At 47.9% G+C, this 13,580-nt stretch overlaps 1 protein-coding gene across 6 annotated transcripts in view; it reads left to right on the forward strand.

Annotated features, from left to right (window-relative positions):
* The window catches only part of SRGAP2 (SLIT-ROBO Rho GTPase activating protein 2), a 127,363-nt gene extending 114,565 nt beyond the window's left edge, over positions 1-12,798 (forward strand). For 5 of the 6 annotated variants that reach the window (XM_059868090.1, XM_059868089.1, XM_059868092.1 and 2 more), the window contains 3 exons: positions 1,373-1,519; positions 3,656-3,983; positions 7,094-12,798. In XM_059868090.1, coding sequence (XP_059724073.1) covers positions 1,373-1,519; positions 3,656-3,983; positions 7,094-7,477 — 859 coding nt within the window. In that variant the 3' untranslated portion in view covers positions 7,478-12,798. Of the gene's footprint in view, positions 1-1,372; positions 1,520-2,735; positions 3,301-3,655; positions 3,984-7,093 lie in introns of those variants that run through there. The other variant, XM_059868094.1, reaches the window with a different exon arrangement.
* Positions 12,799-13,580: the final 782 nt, after the last annotated feature.

Below are 13,580 nucleotides of genomic sequence, written 5' to 3' on the forward strand. Positions count from 1 at the left end.
ATATTATATTATATTATATTAATGATATTCTAAAACTATGCTAAAGAAAGAGAAAGGATACAGAAAGATGAGAATTTACTCCAAGCTCTCAGAAGGCTGATTTATTATGGTTTGATATGATATGATATGATGACATGATATTATATTATATGAAATTGATATACTAAAACTATACTAAAGAAAGGGAAAGGATACAGAGATGAGAATTTACTCCAAGTTCTCTCAGAAGGCTGATTTGTATGATATATTTATATATGATATTATATATGATATGATATGATATGATATGATATGATATGATATGATATGATATTATATTATATTATATTATATTATATTATATTATATTATATTATATTATATTATATTATATTATATTATTATAATGATATACTAAAACTATACTAAAGAAAGAGAAAGGATACAGAAAGATGAGAATTTACTCCAATCTCTCTCAGAAGGCTGATTTGTTATGGTATGATATGATATTTATATTCTATTCTATTATAATAATGATATACTAAATCTATACTAAAGAAGGAGAAAGGATACAGAGAGATGAGAATTGACTCCAAGTTCTTTCAGAAGGCTGATTTGTTATGATATATTTATTTATATTATATTATATTATTATATTATATATATTATATTATATTATATTATATTATATTATATTATATTATATTATATTATATTATATTATATTATATTATATTATATTATATTATATTATATTATATTATATTATATTATTATAATTATATCCTAAAACTATACTAAAGAAAGAGAAAGGATACAGCAAGATGAGAATTTACTCCAAGTTCTCTTAAAAGGCTGATTTATTATGGTATGATTGATATGATATGATATGATTGATATGATATGATTGATGTGATATATATGATATGATATATATGATATGATATGATATGATATGATTGATATGATTGATATGATATCACAGCCGGGATCTCCAGGATGCCCACGGGAATCAGGTGCTCAGGAGGAGGGGAATAGCTGTAGGATGCAGGATTAGAATGGGGGTTAGGAAGGAATTGTTCCTGGCAGGGTGGGCAGGCCCTGGCCCAGGTGCCCAGAGCAGCTGGGGCTGCCCCTGGATCCCTGGCAGTGCCCAAGGCCAGGCTGGGCAGGGCTGGGAGCACCCCTGGGTAGCAGAAGATGTCCCTGCCCGTGGCAGGGGGGTGGGAGAAGGTGATTAAGATCACTTCCAGCCAAACCATTCAGTGGTTTGAAGGACACTGGTGATTCTCAGGACCCTCGCACCGTGCTGCTGTACCCTTGCACAGTGCTGGAGTGCAAACCCAGCACTGCTGCTGTTGTGGTTGTGATACCCTCCCCTGCTCCTTCCTAGTGAGGATGGGATGTCGGAAAGGTCCAGCCCCAAGTCGGAGATAGAAATAAACTCTGAGCCACCGGAGGAGAAGGTGACAGCCAGAGCTGGTGCCAGCTGCCCGAGCGGGGGCCACGTCGCAGATATTTACCTTGCCAACATCAACAAGTAAGAGCAGCCTTGCATTGTTTCCCCTGCCTGTCAAGAGCTTGGTGCTGAGTCCAGTGAAATGCTTCCTTCCCTGGAAATGATTCATTAACCAGCACTGCCACCCTTTTCTCTGCTTCCCTCTCTTTTAACTCTCTCACATTTTGCTGTCCCCTCTCTGTCACCGGCGTGGCCATCGCTCATTCGAAACCCCACTGGCTTCTCTTCCCTGTCTCCAAGGTGCCATCTGGTCCTGTTTTCCCAAATATGCCCTGGTTTGTGCCTTGAGCAGACAGAGGAAGGGAGGGCAGTGCTGGGCTGAGATCTGGTGTCGTTGTCCCCATCCCTCCTGGTGTGCTGTGATCTGTCACGTCTCCTCCACGTTTACCACGTCCCGTTTGATGGGCTGGGGGGACAGTTCCTCCAGGAAGCTGTGTCCCAGTTTGTGATAAATGCCATACCTGCAGTCCCAACCATCTGGCACTGCCTGGAGCACTCCTTGGTTTCTGCAGCACTCCTCACCTCAGGTTACTAACCATATGCTTGCAGTGGAACAGCACAACCCCCTGTTGCTCTAACCTTGCCTCCTCCACCAGAAATTGTTGCTTCAGCCAACACTCAACATAATAAAAAGCTGGAAAATCAAGCTCGTAGCAGACTAAATTCCATGAGCTGTTAAACAGTTTTTCTAGACAGATTTATCCCCTGTATATTTCTGATTATTTCCTTTGTGTTAAAAGCCCCCACCTCTCTCCATTGTGCAGTGAAGGTTTTATGTGATAATTACAGTTTGATGGGAGGGGATGTTCTCAACCTTCAGCTAATTTAACACAATGTAGTCTATAAAGCATTAGCACAAATGCCTCCTTTTAAAAGGTTTGGACCCTGCTCATGGCCTAGAGAGCCTGGGCCTTCCTTATGGGGTTCAGCAGAGCTCCAGTGATATCTGGGCAGCCGTGTTAATCTGCATCAGCTTGGGATCTGGGCTTTCTTTGATGATGCTTGCTGTCTGAGCCACTGGAGTGGCCATTCTGCCAGTTTTGGAGAGATTTGTGTAATAACAGACCTGTGCTGGAGCTTCACCATCTGCTGCCTTTGGTAGAGTTGTGTCTGGAGGTTTTTAGAAGCCTGGGGAATGTCCACCCTAGTTTGTGGGGCTTTTTTTTTTCCCCTTTACTAGGGAACCTGATATCTGGCAATAAGTAGCATAAGACTCATTTTGTTGTTTTTTCTTTAGGAATGAATCTTCTGACCTATGTGTGAACAGACTTGAGCAAAATTAAATCAGATGGTTTCGCAATGACAGTTGTGCCACCCACTGAATTATTATTTGGATGCCAAAATCCTACTGGAGTTAACACTTTCTTGCAGTTATTCATGGGGCTGGTGCTATATATAAATGGATCCTTCCCTGTATAATGGATGCCAAGCTTCAGACCTATGGCATAAAGTATTCTGCTGCATTGGCCTTCCCATGATTTGAGTGGAATCGTGCTGTCAGACCTCATGGTGCTGGGGTAGAAACTAAATTCTTTGGACCAGTTCATCCATTTGACATCATCCCTTTGGTTTATCTGTAGCCCATGCCTTGTGGTCCTGCCAAAGCCAGGAAAAAGAACCATCTCCTACCACCAGCAAACATTGGAAATGATCATTGACCCCACACTGGGGGTCTTTGCTTGCTGATCTCTGAAAATAATAACTTGATGCCTTGGGCCAGGAGCTTAGTAGACTTATACTGTGTCCTCCAGTCAAAGATTGTAGCTCTGCTCTTGGAATGTAATAAAAACACATCATCAAAACCTGTCGATGGCACAGAGGGTTTTTTTATGGTTTTTTTTTTTGGTTCCAGTATAAATTCTTCTCTTCTTGACCAAGTTAATCACCTTCCACCCAAGTTTTCTGGTTTTGCTATGAATGTGCACAGCTGCCAGGACTCAGCCTTGTTGTTAGAAGCGTGAAACTGGAATGATTTATAATTTATAATTTATAATTATTTCACTGTACCGCAATCACTCCTCAACCCCCCGGGTCTGTTTGTAATCTGGGTTACCTCTGTGTCTCTCCCCATTGTCCTGTGTGTTGTTTTGGGGGGATATCTTCAAATGACAGCCCTCTACCTGCTTGTATTGACTTGTTTTGCTTTTGTGACTGAAGGCAAAGAAAGAAACCAGAGTCAGGCAGCATCAGAAGAGCGTTCCGCCAAAGTGACAGCCACGGCCTAGGTAGTTCCCTGGCAGAGCCCGCCTCCCCCGGGGCCATAGCCGGTTCCAGGCCCTCATCTCAGCCCATAATGAGCCAAAGCCTTCCCAAGGAGGTTCCAGACAAATGCTCCATCAGTGGCCACGGCAGCCTCAACTCCATCAGCCGGCACTCGTCGCTCAAGAGCAGGATGGAGAGCCCGCAGGTGCGCAAGGCGCTCGCCGCCGGCCGCTCCAAGAGCTTCAACAACCACCGGCCCATGGACCCTGAGGTCATCGCTCAGGTGAGCACCTGGGGGGGCCTGGGGCTCCCCGTGCCAGGAGGGGAGCTGTGCACACCCAGGGAATGTTTCTGTGTCTGCTCTGGGGTGCCCTGACCCCAGGGGAGCTCTGACTGTGACCCTCACTCATGGAGAACATTTCCTGGACATCAACATAGACTAGAATCTTTCCTAAAGACTTCAAGGTTCTCTTGAAAACTTTCTCCATGAATGAGGGTCAAGAATCCACAAAAGTGTGAAACAGATTCTAGAGAGCAGTGCAGGTGTGTCAGTGGGTGAGAAATTGAGGGTTTGGGATTTTTAGTGTGTTGTGGATGGAAGCAGGATGGAGGGCACAGGGTGTCATCCTGGGCTCCTTCTTCATGCTCCTTCTTCACCCCGAGGTCACTGCTCAGGGGAGCACCAGGGGGGTGTTTTTGGGGTTCCCCGTGGCAGGAGGGGAATTGTGCAAACCCAGGGCACCCAGGGGATGTTTCTGTGTCTGCTCTGGGGTGCCCTGACCCCAGGGGAGCTCTGACTTTGACCCTCATCCATGGAGAAAGTTTCCCAGACTTCAAGATAGACTGGAATGCACAGAAGTGTGCAATAGATTACAGAGAGCAGTGTGGGTGTGTCACTGGGTGAGAAGGCTGATCCTGATCACTGGGATCCCACAAATCCACACAAATGTCCCCAAGGAGTGTCAGGATGGTGCCAGCTCTGTTCAGCAGCAGCACCAGGAGCCATAGATTAAAATAAAAAGTTCAGCCTCAACCTGAGGAAGAGCTGCTGTCCGTGGGGGTGCAGAGCCCTGAGCTGCTGCCCAGGGAGGGAGGGGAGTCTCCCTCTCTGCAGACACCCCACAGCCACCTGGGTGAGTGTCTGTGTCACCTGCAGGTGACCCTGCCTGGACAGTGGCCGGGGCTCCAGAGGTCCCTTCCAAGCCCAGCATTCTGTGACTCTCAGTGCAGTATGAGCTCAGGACACAGCCCCAGCCTGGGCTTGCATCCTCCCTGGCTGCAGGCACTGAGGCTGCTTTCCTGGGGGAAGATAAACAGCCAGCTCCTTCCTCCATAAAAACTTGGCCCTGTTGGTCACCCACAATCTCACCTCAACACTAAAAACACCCATTTCAGAAAGTGACACAGATTCCAAAGCTGCCAGCAGAGATTTAAGCAACCATAACTTCAGACATGAGAGAAATGAAGTATTTCTTGTGGATTTAACACTCTCCTGTCAGTGGTGCAGGCTTGCCTGTGGTGTGACATCTCTGTCTATACTTCAATCTATCTCTGCAAGATTGAGAGAACTTTCTGCAAATCTATTTCCTCCTTCTCTCTCTTATATGATAGAAACTTCTTTAATAGTTTTACCCATTATTTGTTGTACACACTGAAGTATGCCAGGTGTTACCACCAGTGTCACCACTAAAACACTCAGCACGTACAGACCCACTGCATGGGAAGCACATGGAGCAGCACAGCCCAAATAAAAGCAGGAGCAGACCCAGGCAGTGCTCCAGGGGCATCCTCACCTCCCTGCAGGGCTCAGAGTGTGATCAGCAGCCAGCTCTGAGCACAGCCCTGCTGCTTTTCAGGAGTTGGGCATTTACACAGGAGCATGGAAGTCGGGGCTGGCTACAAAAATGTGAATTTGCAGATTTGCCTCTTCCAGAGGGCTCTTCCTGGGTGGATGTGCCTGCACTTGTGTCTGTACCCCGCGTTGGCAGGGTGGGATGGATGGCTCTGCCTGCAGCCAAGGAATGCTCCAGGCTCAGGTTACAAAGGAGACCTGAGTGCTCTGCCTGGCTCGGGGCTCTGCAGCTTCCTAAGGAGCTGGGGGGGAAATACGTGAGAAATAAACTGAATTTTCATTGACAAAACAGCAACTCCACATGGTAAATAAGGGGCACATTAAAACTCAGTGGGTTTAATGCTGATGGGAATTTGTGTTTTGCCCTTTTGAGTACCTTAAGCCCATTTGTTGAAGTGGAAATGTGGTGTACAGCTCCTGCTGCCTTCGTGCTTCCCTGTCCTTCTGAGGCTTTGGTTGATGTAAATCAGATTCTTTGTTTTTTCAATTAGGCCCTGACTGAAGTTGTTCTGTCTCCTCTCCCTGCCAGAACCTTCACTCCATTGTTTCACTGGAGAAGAGTCTGGGGACAAAAAGGAAAGAGGAGGGGAAAATAAATATAAAAGAGGAGGGAGGAAAACCCAAGCTGTGTTAAATCAATGTTTTTCTCTGTAGTATCTGCTCCAGCACCACCCAAAAACCATCTTACATATTTCCCCAACTTCATAACGAAAATCTGCCTGGCCCCAAGATAGAGTGGGAGGCGTCAGATTTCTGCCTCTGCTTTCTTCCACCATTCCTTGACTGATTTACCTTCCCCACCCCCTGAAACAGCTCTGAGGGAGCTGGAAAGCTGCAGCCAAAAGTGTGAGTCACAGCCAGGCTGAGCTGTCCTGCTCCCCAGGGAGTTCTGTGCACCACTGCACTCCCCAGCAGACCACGTGTAGGTCCTGAGACAAACCCAAAACTCCATGGTTTTAGCTCAAAAGTTCTCTTCATTTTTATTTGTTAATAACTGTAATGGTTTTTGAGAGGAAGGAGAAGGGCCAGTTTTGGTTGCTACACGTGTTTCTGACATCTTCTGTGTTTTCTAAAATTGTGAGTCCTGTGAAATACATTTCTGGGAACAGCTCAGCAGGAAAGCCAGTGAGGCAGGAGCCCACGAGGATTTCAGCATTCAGTGTGTGGCCCAGTACCCCAGCCATGAGTGCTCCCTTCAGGAATTTACTCTCCTGAACCTCATGTGCCAAATAAACGGCAAGAATGGGCACCAGTGCTTTGCTTTCTGTTCCTCGCTGCCATCTGGGGCTTTACTTTGAAGTCTGGGCAGCATCAGGAGCAGTGAAGGGCCAGATTAGCACCAAGGCAGTGCTAGCAATTATTTTGCTCCCCGTTGCTGGGAAGTGTTCGTGATTATTGGCCGCAGGATGCGGCGCTGCACGGTTTGGTCCCTGACACGAGGTTGGTGTTTAGAGACAAAAACTTGCTCAAAACCTGCTTTTTCCTTGGTGATCTGTGTGTCCAGGCCTTGCCTTCACTGGGCTCCTCTGCTGTGCTTGCAGGACATTGAAGCCACCATGAACTCGGCCCTGAACGAGCTGCGGGAGCTGGAGCGGCAGAGCAGCGTCAAGCACGCGCCCGACGTCGTCCTGGACACCCTGGAGCCCCTGAAAACCTCACCCGTGGTGGCCCCCACCTCGGAGCCCTCCAGCCCCCTGCACACCCAGCTCCTCAAGGACACCGAGCCCCCGTTCCAGCGCAGTGCCAGCACTGCTGGGGACATCCCCTGCACCTTCAGGCCCGTCAAGTCCGTCAAGGTGGGCTCGCAGGTGAAGCCGCCGGCCACGCGGCCCAAGCCCGCCGTGTTCCCCAAAACCAGCGCCAGCACCCCCGGCGTGGCCTCCTCTGCAGCCCAGCAGCCCCCCGACAAGTCCTGTACTGTCTGATGCACCCCCTGCTGCTCTCTGGGTACAGTCCTGCTGGTCCACACCGAGAGACTCTGGCAAAGACCTTGAAATTCTTATTTAATGAATGCTCGGATTGAAGGGGAGCTGCCCGGAGCTCCTGGGCAGCCACAGCCTCGTCCCGTGTCCCCAGGACAGCTCCTGCCACGCTTGGGAAATCCACAACCCACGATCCACTGTGAAGCTGGGCAGGAAAACACCAAGGGATGAGCTGGATTTTGGTTTTGATGCCTTGTTCAAGTGTTCGGCCGCTGGAAGGAACATTTGGTGGTGTCCTGTTTTGGGATACTGGTGTGGTGACTTCTGTATTCTGTGTTTCATTTACCACAGGGAAACAATAGGATAGATTTTAGTCTATTGCATGTTTTGGTGCCACTGGTTACGTGGAGCTTGGACATGCCTGTTTCTTGTGCATTATTATTATTATAATTATAATAATAATTATTATTATTATTATTCCGTCGCCCGCTGGTGCCACGGTGGTTAAGGGTCTGTCTCGACTTCCATCACATCCTCTGGTTTTGTTTGTTTGCTCCTCATTCCTCCCCCTCAGGGCCAAAGCCTTTGGCCATCCAGCCTCATGCTTTATTTGTCATGGAAAAATCAGTTTACCCTGGAACACTCGTAGATTTTGTGGAGTTCTACGTAAGGCGTGTCTGTGCAAATGTAAACAAACGTGTTTTCCTGAGCTCTGGGAGCACAAGGAAGAGCCCAGTCGTTGCTTTTGGACAATCTTCACTGGTTTCCCCCTTTGCTCTCCCATATTTAAAAGTTTCCAGTGGCATTTTCAGCCCGTGGGCTCTGATGTGGTGTTTGCTCTCGGGAGACTGAATGTAAAACAAAACAAACAACAAAAAAGAGATCATTTTGAAAAGAAGCATCCTCTGCTGGGAGCCCATCCCCACGACACACACACTCTGCTGGTTTGCCTGCTCCTCAGGACAGATCCTGACCCCATCCCAGCACCAAGCACTGTCAAAACTTCGCTCAGGAGTTCTCAGCTCCCTGCCTTGTCCCTCTCTGCTCTCATAGAGCAGTGCAGGGAACACTGCTGGGGACAGGGGTGGGACAGCACTCTGCAGTGCTGCTCCCTGCTCCCTGCAGGGCTGACCTGTGAATGAATCCTCTCTCGTTTGTATTTATCCCTAGCCAGCAGCACCCACGGACTCTTTTGTACTCCCCTGGGAATTCTCCTCGGTGCCCACGGTTGTTTAATTTAATAATTAAAAGGCTTGTGCCACTTGGCAGTGGAGACTGGCTGACCCTGAGCTCGCCTCGTCCCTCAGCTTTTCCAGGATTCCAAACCAGCTGCACCTCTTAGGCTTCCATCAAACAATGGATTCAGGACAAGATGAGAAAAAGTCGTTTTTCTCACCCATTTAAGCTGAGTTTCCTTGCAGCTTGTGAGCTCCTGGTGACTGCAAAGTCCCTTTAATTGGCACTTAAAAAAAGAAGCAGCAAAGAAGAGTTGCTGAAATGTTTTTTTCTCACACATTTGGGATGACACTTGGAGAAATGGAGCAGGGTCTTCCTGCATCCCTGTCCATGGCCACACGCACAACCCCCTTTCTGCAGAAGCAATCAGTCCAGAGTTAATGACTTTGCAAACAGCCAGCTCCCTCTGGGCCCTGAGGGAAGGGCGTGCAGGAGCTGGGGAGCCCTGGGCAGGCTCTGGGGAGAGCTCTGCCCATTCCCCACTTGCCCTGAGCTGTCCTGGGGGACCCCACGGTACGAGTGTGACTGTCCCTGCCCCTCCAGGAGATGCCACCAGTGCCACCTTTGCTCTCAGGTTCTGATGGACTTCCACCACCAAGGAATCACTTGTTCTTTTGGGGAAAAAAAAAAATGAAAATAAATGGAATGATTAAACTTGTAATTTTTTGCTCAGGCAGAACTTTCTGGCATTTCCTTTTTAGTAAGAATTTTTGGGTTTTTTGATTTCTTTTTTTTTTTTTATTTTGGTCTCAAATGACCAAAGTTGATCTGTGTCAAGAGCAGGATCTCTGTAAATTGACTTTGCCTCATTTTAATGCCTTATTTTCTTTTTTATATTTTTATGCCTAGCATTCAATATTCCTAAGAATAAGTGTTCAGCCACGCACAGCACATTGGAGGAGCTGCTCTTTTCCAGCTTCAAGGTCTGAAGTGTGGAATTAGATGGAAAACAAAACAAAAAAAATTTAAAAAAAGACTTCAGGTTACTGTAACAGCAACTGTCTGTATCTGAATTATTACTGTGCTTCTCTAGCATCCACAGCTCTGGGACAATCCTGCTGCCAAGGGCAAGGTGCTTGCAGGATCACCTGGATTTGGAGCAACTCAACTGGAATTCTGGTGTGCACTGTGATTGACACAAGCAATAGGACAGGCTGGAGCTCCTCCTTCCTCTTCCTCGGGTGGAAAAATCACACACTGAGGGGATGAGACAAGAAAATCACACATGAAATCATGGAAAAAGGAGATTTTCAGCTTGTCCTCCTCACTCTGAACACACAGGGCTGGGAGGACGTTTGCCACGGGTGTTTTATGGGCACTGGCTGCTGGAAAGGTGGGAAGGAGGAACTGGAAATGTTCCCTCCCTGAGGACAGGACTGACTCAGTGGTTTGCTTGGGGAGGTACCTGTGTCACTCCACATCTTCATATCCCGAAGAAATTTTCGCTCTTCCAAGGAAATTCCTCTTTTCGTGACTTTTCCTGTAACATTTGTGTGGAATATGAAGAGAAAAGAAGTGTTTGATAACTGGAATGACGTCTGTCTGTTGGATAGTGCTTTGTATGAACCTTGTTCAGCAGGTGTTGGATTGAAATAATCCAAAGCAAAAAAAAAAAAAAATAAAAAAAAAATTTAAAAAAACTAAAAGCTTTTAAAATGAAACACGGTTTTAGGTGATCAATCTGAATGGTTTCTGAAGCTCAGACCTTTTCTGGGTTATTTCCCTAGTTGGGAATGGAGCAGTGTGCTTTAACCATTGCTTAATTTCTGCCTCTCTGAGGTTGTCCAAAGTTTATGAGTTGTAAATTTGTCCTTCATGTCCGAGCAGTGGGACACGATCAAACCCTCTCGTTTTATCTGTGCTGGGTATTTTACTGCAACAAAAAAGAGTAAATAATTAGAGTGCACTGTGACAGCAGAACAAAAAAACAAAAAAGTTGTTGTATATGTCTGTATTTTGATACCTGTTCAAAAGGAGTCTTTGGGTTTCCTGTGCTGAATACCTCATGTGTTGGGTTTGGGAGTTTTTGTTGATTTTTTTTTTCTTTTTAGGGTTTTTTTATTTTTCTTTCTTTCTTTTTTAAGGCAAGATTGTTCTTGCACAAAAGTAGGTTAAGATAACCGAGTTCTCATAAATTTATTTACTGAATTGAAACACTTCAGCTTGGCAAGAAATCCCATCTGCTGTGGTTCCCCACCCTGCACTTGGTACGGGGCTGAGCCGGGCACTTGGAGGAGCTCCAGCAGTCCTGGGACAGGAGAAGTTCACTGCAGGTGGAGTTTGCTGCCTTATTTCTCTTCTTCTCTGTGTCAGAAACCTCAAACTCGGTGGTTTGGGGATTTTTGGAGCTTTTGGGAGATGTTCTGCTGCAAAAATCGACGTCTGTGGTTCTCAGCACTTCAGATCCCACCCGGGGGTGTGGGAATGCTCCCGTGGTGGGATCTGTGTGGAGGGGACACCTGCAGGAGGTGATGCCATCAGGAAGGGTGGGAAAACGCCCCAGAAATCCCCGCTGAGACAGCTGGATGGATTCCATGAGAGGCTGAGCTCAGCCCTGAGCACAGGAGGGAGAGGAAGGAGGTGCCCCTGTCCCCCCAGGTGTGGCACTGGTGAGGGGCACCTGTGCTTGGCAGGACCAAGCCCTGGGTGTGGAGGGATGTGCCCCAAGGTGCAAACACACTGAACTGCTTCAAAAACTGCTTCCAGACCCTCAGGAGAGCAGGAGCACTGGGGCATTTCCATCGCCTATGGGCCTGAACAGAACAGGAAATCGAGCTTAACAAGCTGGGGATTTATTTATTTTCAGATTTTTAGCTTTCACAAAAAACCCCAGCCCTTTTTTGGGCTCATCTGGCCTTGGCTAATGCCCCACAAAGGCAGCTGGGGACATAAAGCTGTTCCTTTAGTGGGCTGGTGGCACAGGAGGGGGGAAGGAGGGAACGTCCTTCCCCCAGGGACCAGCTCTGGGGACTCACCAAGCACTTCATGGACTGAACTTTGGGGTTTGAGCTCCTTCCACATCGGCTCCCTGCATGTCTCTGTGTCTGTGTGACAACCTGGTACTTGAAAATAAGAAACAAAACCAGAAATACTTGACCCTCTGCCTGTGGGGTCGGGGTGGCCCCGGCTGCTCCAGCGGTTCCGCCGACCGCCCGCCACGAGGCAGATGAATTCTTTTCCAGGCTGTTCCAGCAGCAAACCATCTATTTGGGTGGCTCTGGAGATGCCAGAACAGCAGTTCAAAGCCTGGAAAATGCAAGGGTTTCGTTGGTTTGGGGTTGGTTGTTTTCTCCCTGTTAAATTTTGTGCTTCCTCTAAGGTAGTTTGGGATGAAAGAGTTTCTCAAGGATGGGCCAGAAAGAGGGGAAGGTGGAGAGGGAAGGCAGCTCCCTGCCGTGCTAATACTTGATCTGCCAAGCTTCCCACAGGGTAAACACTCAGCAGTTTGCAGTGGGAATCCTAGGTGGGCCTGTCCTTCCTGGGCCACTGCAGAAACCTGACTCCTGACGTGGACTTCACCAGCCTTTCCTCCAGGCACAGCCCTGAGGTGTGAGGAAAACCCAAGCCTGGCTTGGACTCTGAGTGTGCCAAACTGCTGGAGCAATACTTGTGAGCAGCAGCTTCTCTGAAAGCCCAGCTCGATGTAGCTCAAAGAGGGCAATTGCTGAAATCCACCTCTGATTTCCAGAGCTCCTGCTGTGAAAGCAGGAGAATCGGGTTGCAGAGTGCAGGAGTTGTGGTTTTCTGTCTGAACCTGGGGTTGTCAGCAGCAGTTGTTCTCATGGTGGGATGGAATGTTCTTGCTAAAACAAGTCTCCACTGTTTCATGTCTTCTACACCAATATATATATGGTGTATATATTAAACTGTGTAAAATTGTACTTTGTACATAGAGCTCTGTACAATATGGAGGTACAGCCTTTTTTTGGTTTGGTTTTTTTCCCCCCTCCCTTTTGGTACAGTCTTGTACAGTATTAGGAGTCGATGTGTTGGAAGTGTTAAATCCATACTGGGGCAACAAAATGTATCCATTGTCATTAGCAATAGTTTTGGAGAAATAAATGTTTTGGGTATGGTGGAAACACTGACCTGAGGGTGCCGGTGTGTGATGTCCTGGGAGTGGGACAGAGGGAGAGCGTGCCCTGGGGGCTCCTGCAGTGCTCAGGGATGGTGCTGGAGGTGCTGGTGAGGGGGTGAGGAAGGATCTGCAGGAGCCTGGAGCTCCTGGTGCCATCCTGGGCATGGGGACACTCGATGGCAGCGGGGCAGGAGCACCTGGTGGCACAGAGAGAAGGGGGACACTGAGCATGTGGTGATAGGGCAGGGGAATGGCCTGCAGCTGCAGGAGAGCAGACTGAGATGGGACATTGGGCAGGAACTGTTCCCTGGGAGGGTGGGCAGGCCCTGGCACAGGGTGCCAGAGCAGCTGTGGCTGCCCCTGGATCCCTGGGAGTGTCCCAGGCCAGGCTGGAGCACCCTGAGATGTGGAAGGTGTCCCTGCTGTGGGATGATAAGACTTTAAAGGTCTCTCCCAACCCAACCTTGCTTTCTGTGACCCCACTGATTGCTGATTCCAGCCCCCAGTTCCCCCACCCTGGGCTCGGCAGCCACCACAGCAGGATCCCCCGGGGCAAACACTTCCCTGGCAGTGACCTGATTTAAAAATGCTTAATCCTCATCATTTTCCTCTGGAGGACAGAACCCCAACTGGCTCAGGAAAGAGGATTTAAGGTTGGGATTATGGATTGGATCATTATTTTATCATTACCAGCTTTCCCCATCTCAGTTTTCCACAGGCCTTTTTCAGAGCCTGGAGGGGGAACATGGCAAGGCTGTTCACTTTGGCTTCCTTTTCTCAAGATTTGAAGGA

The sequence above is a fragment of the Haemorhous mexicanus genome, chromosome 25 (genome assembly GCF_027477595.1).
Source record: "Haemorhous mexicanus isolate bHaeMex1 chromosome 25, bHaeMex1.pri, whole genome shotgun sequence".
In the NCBI taxonomy this organism is placed as follows: domain Eukaryota; kingdom Metazoa; phylum Chordata; class Aves; order Passeriformes; family Fringillidae; genus Haemorhous; species Haemorhous mexicanus.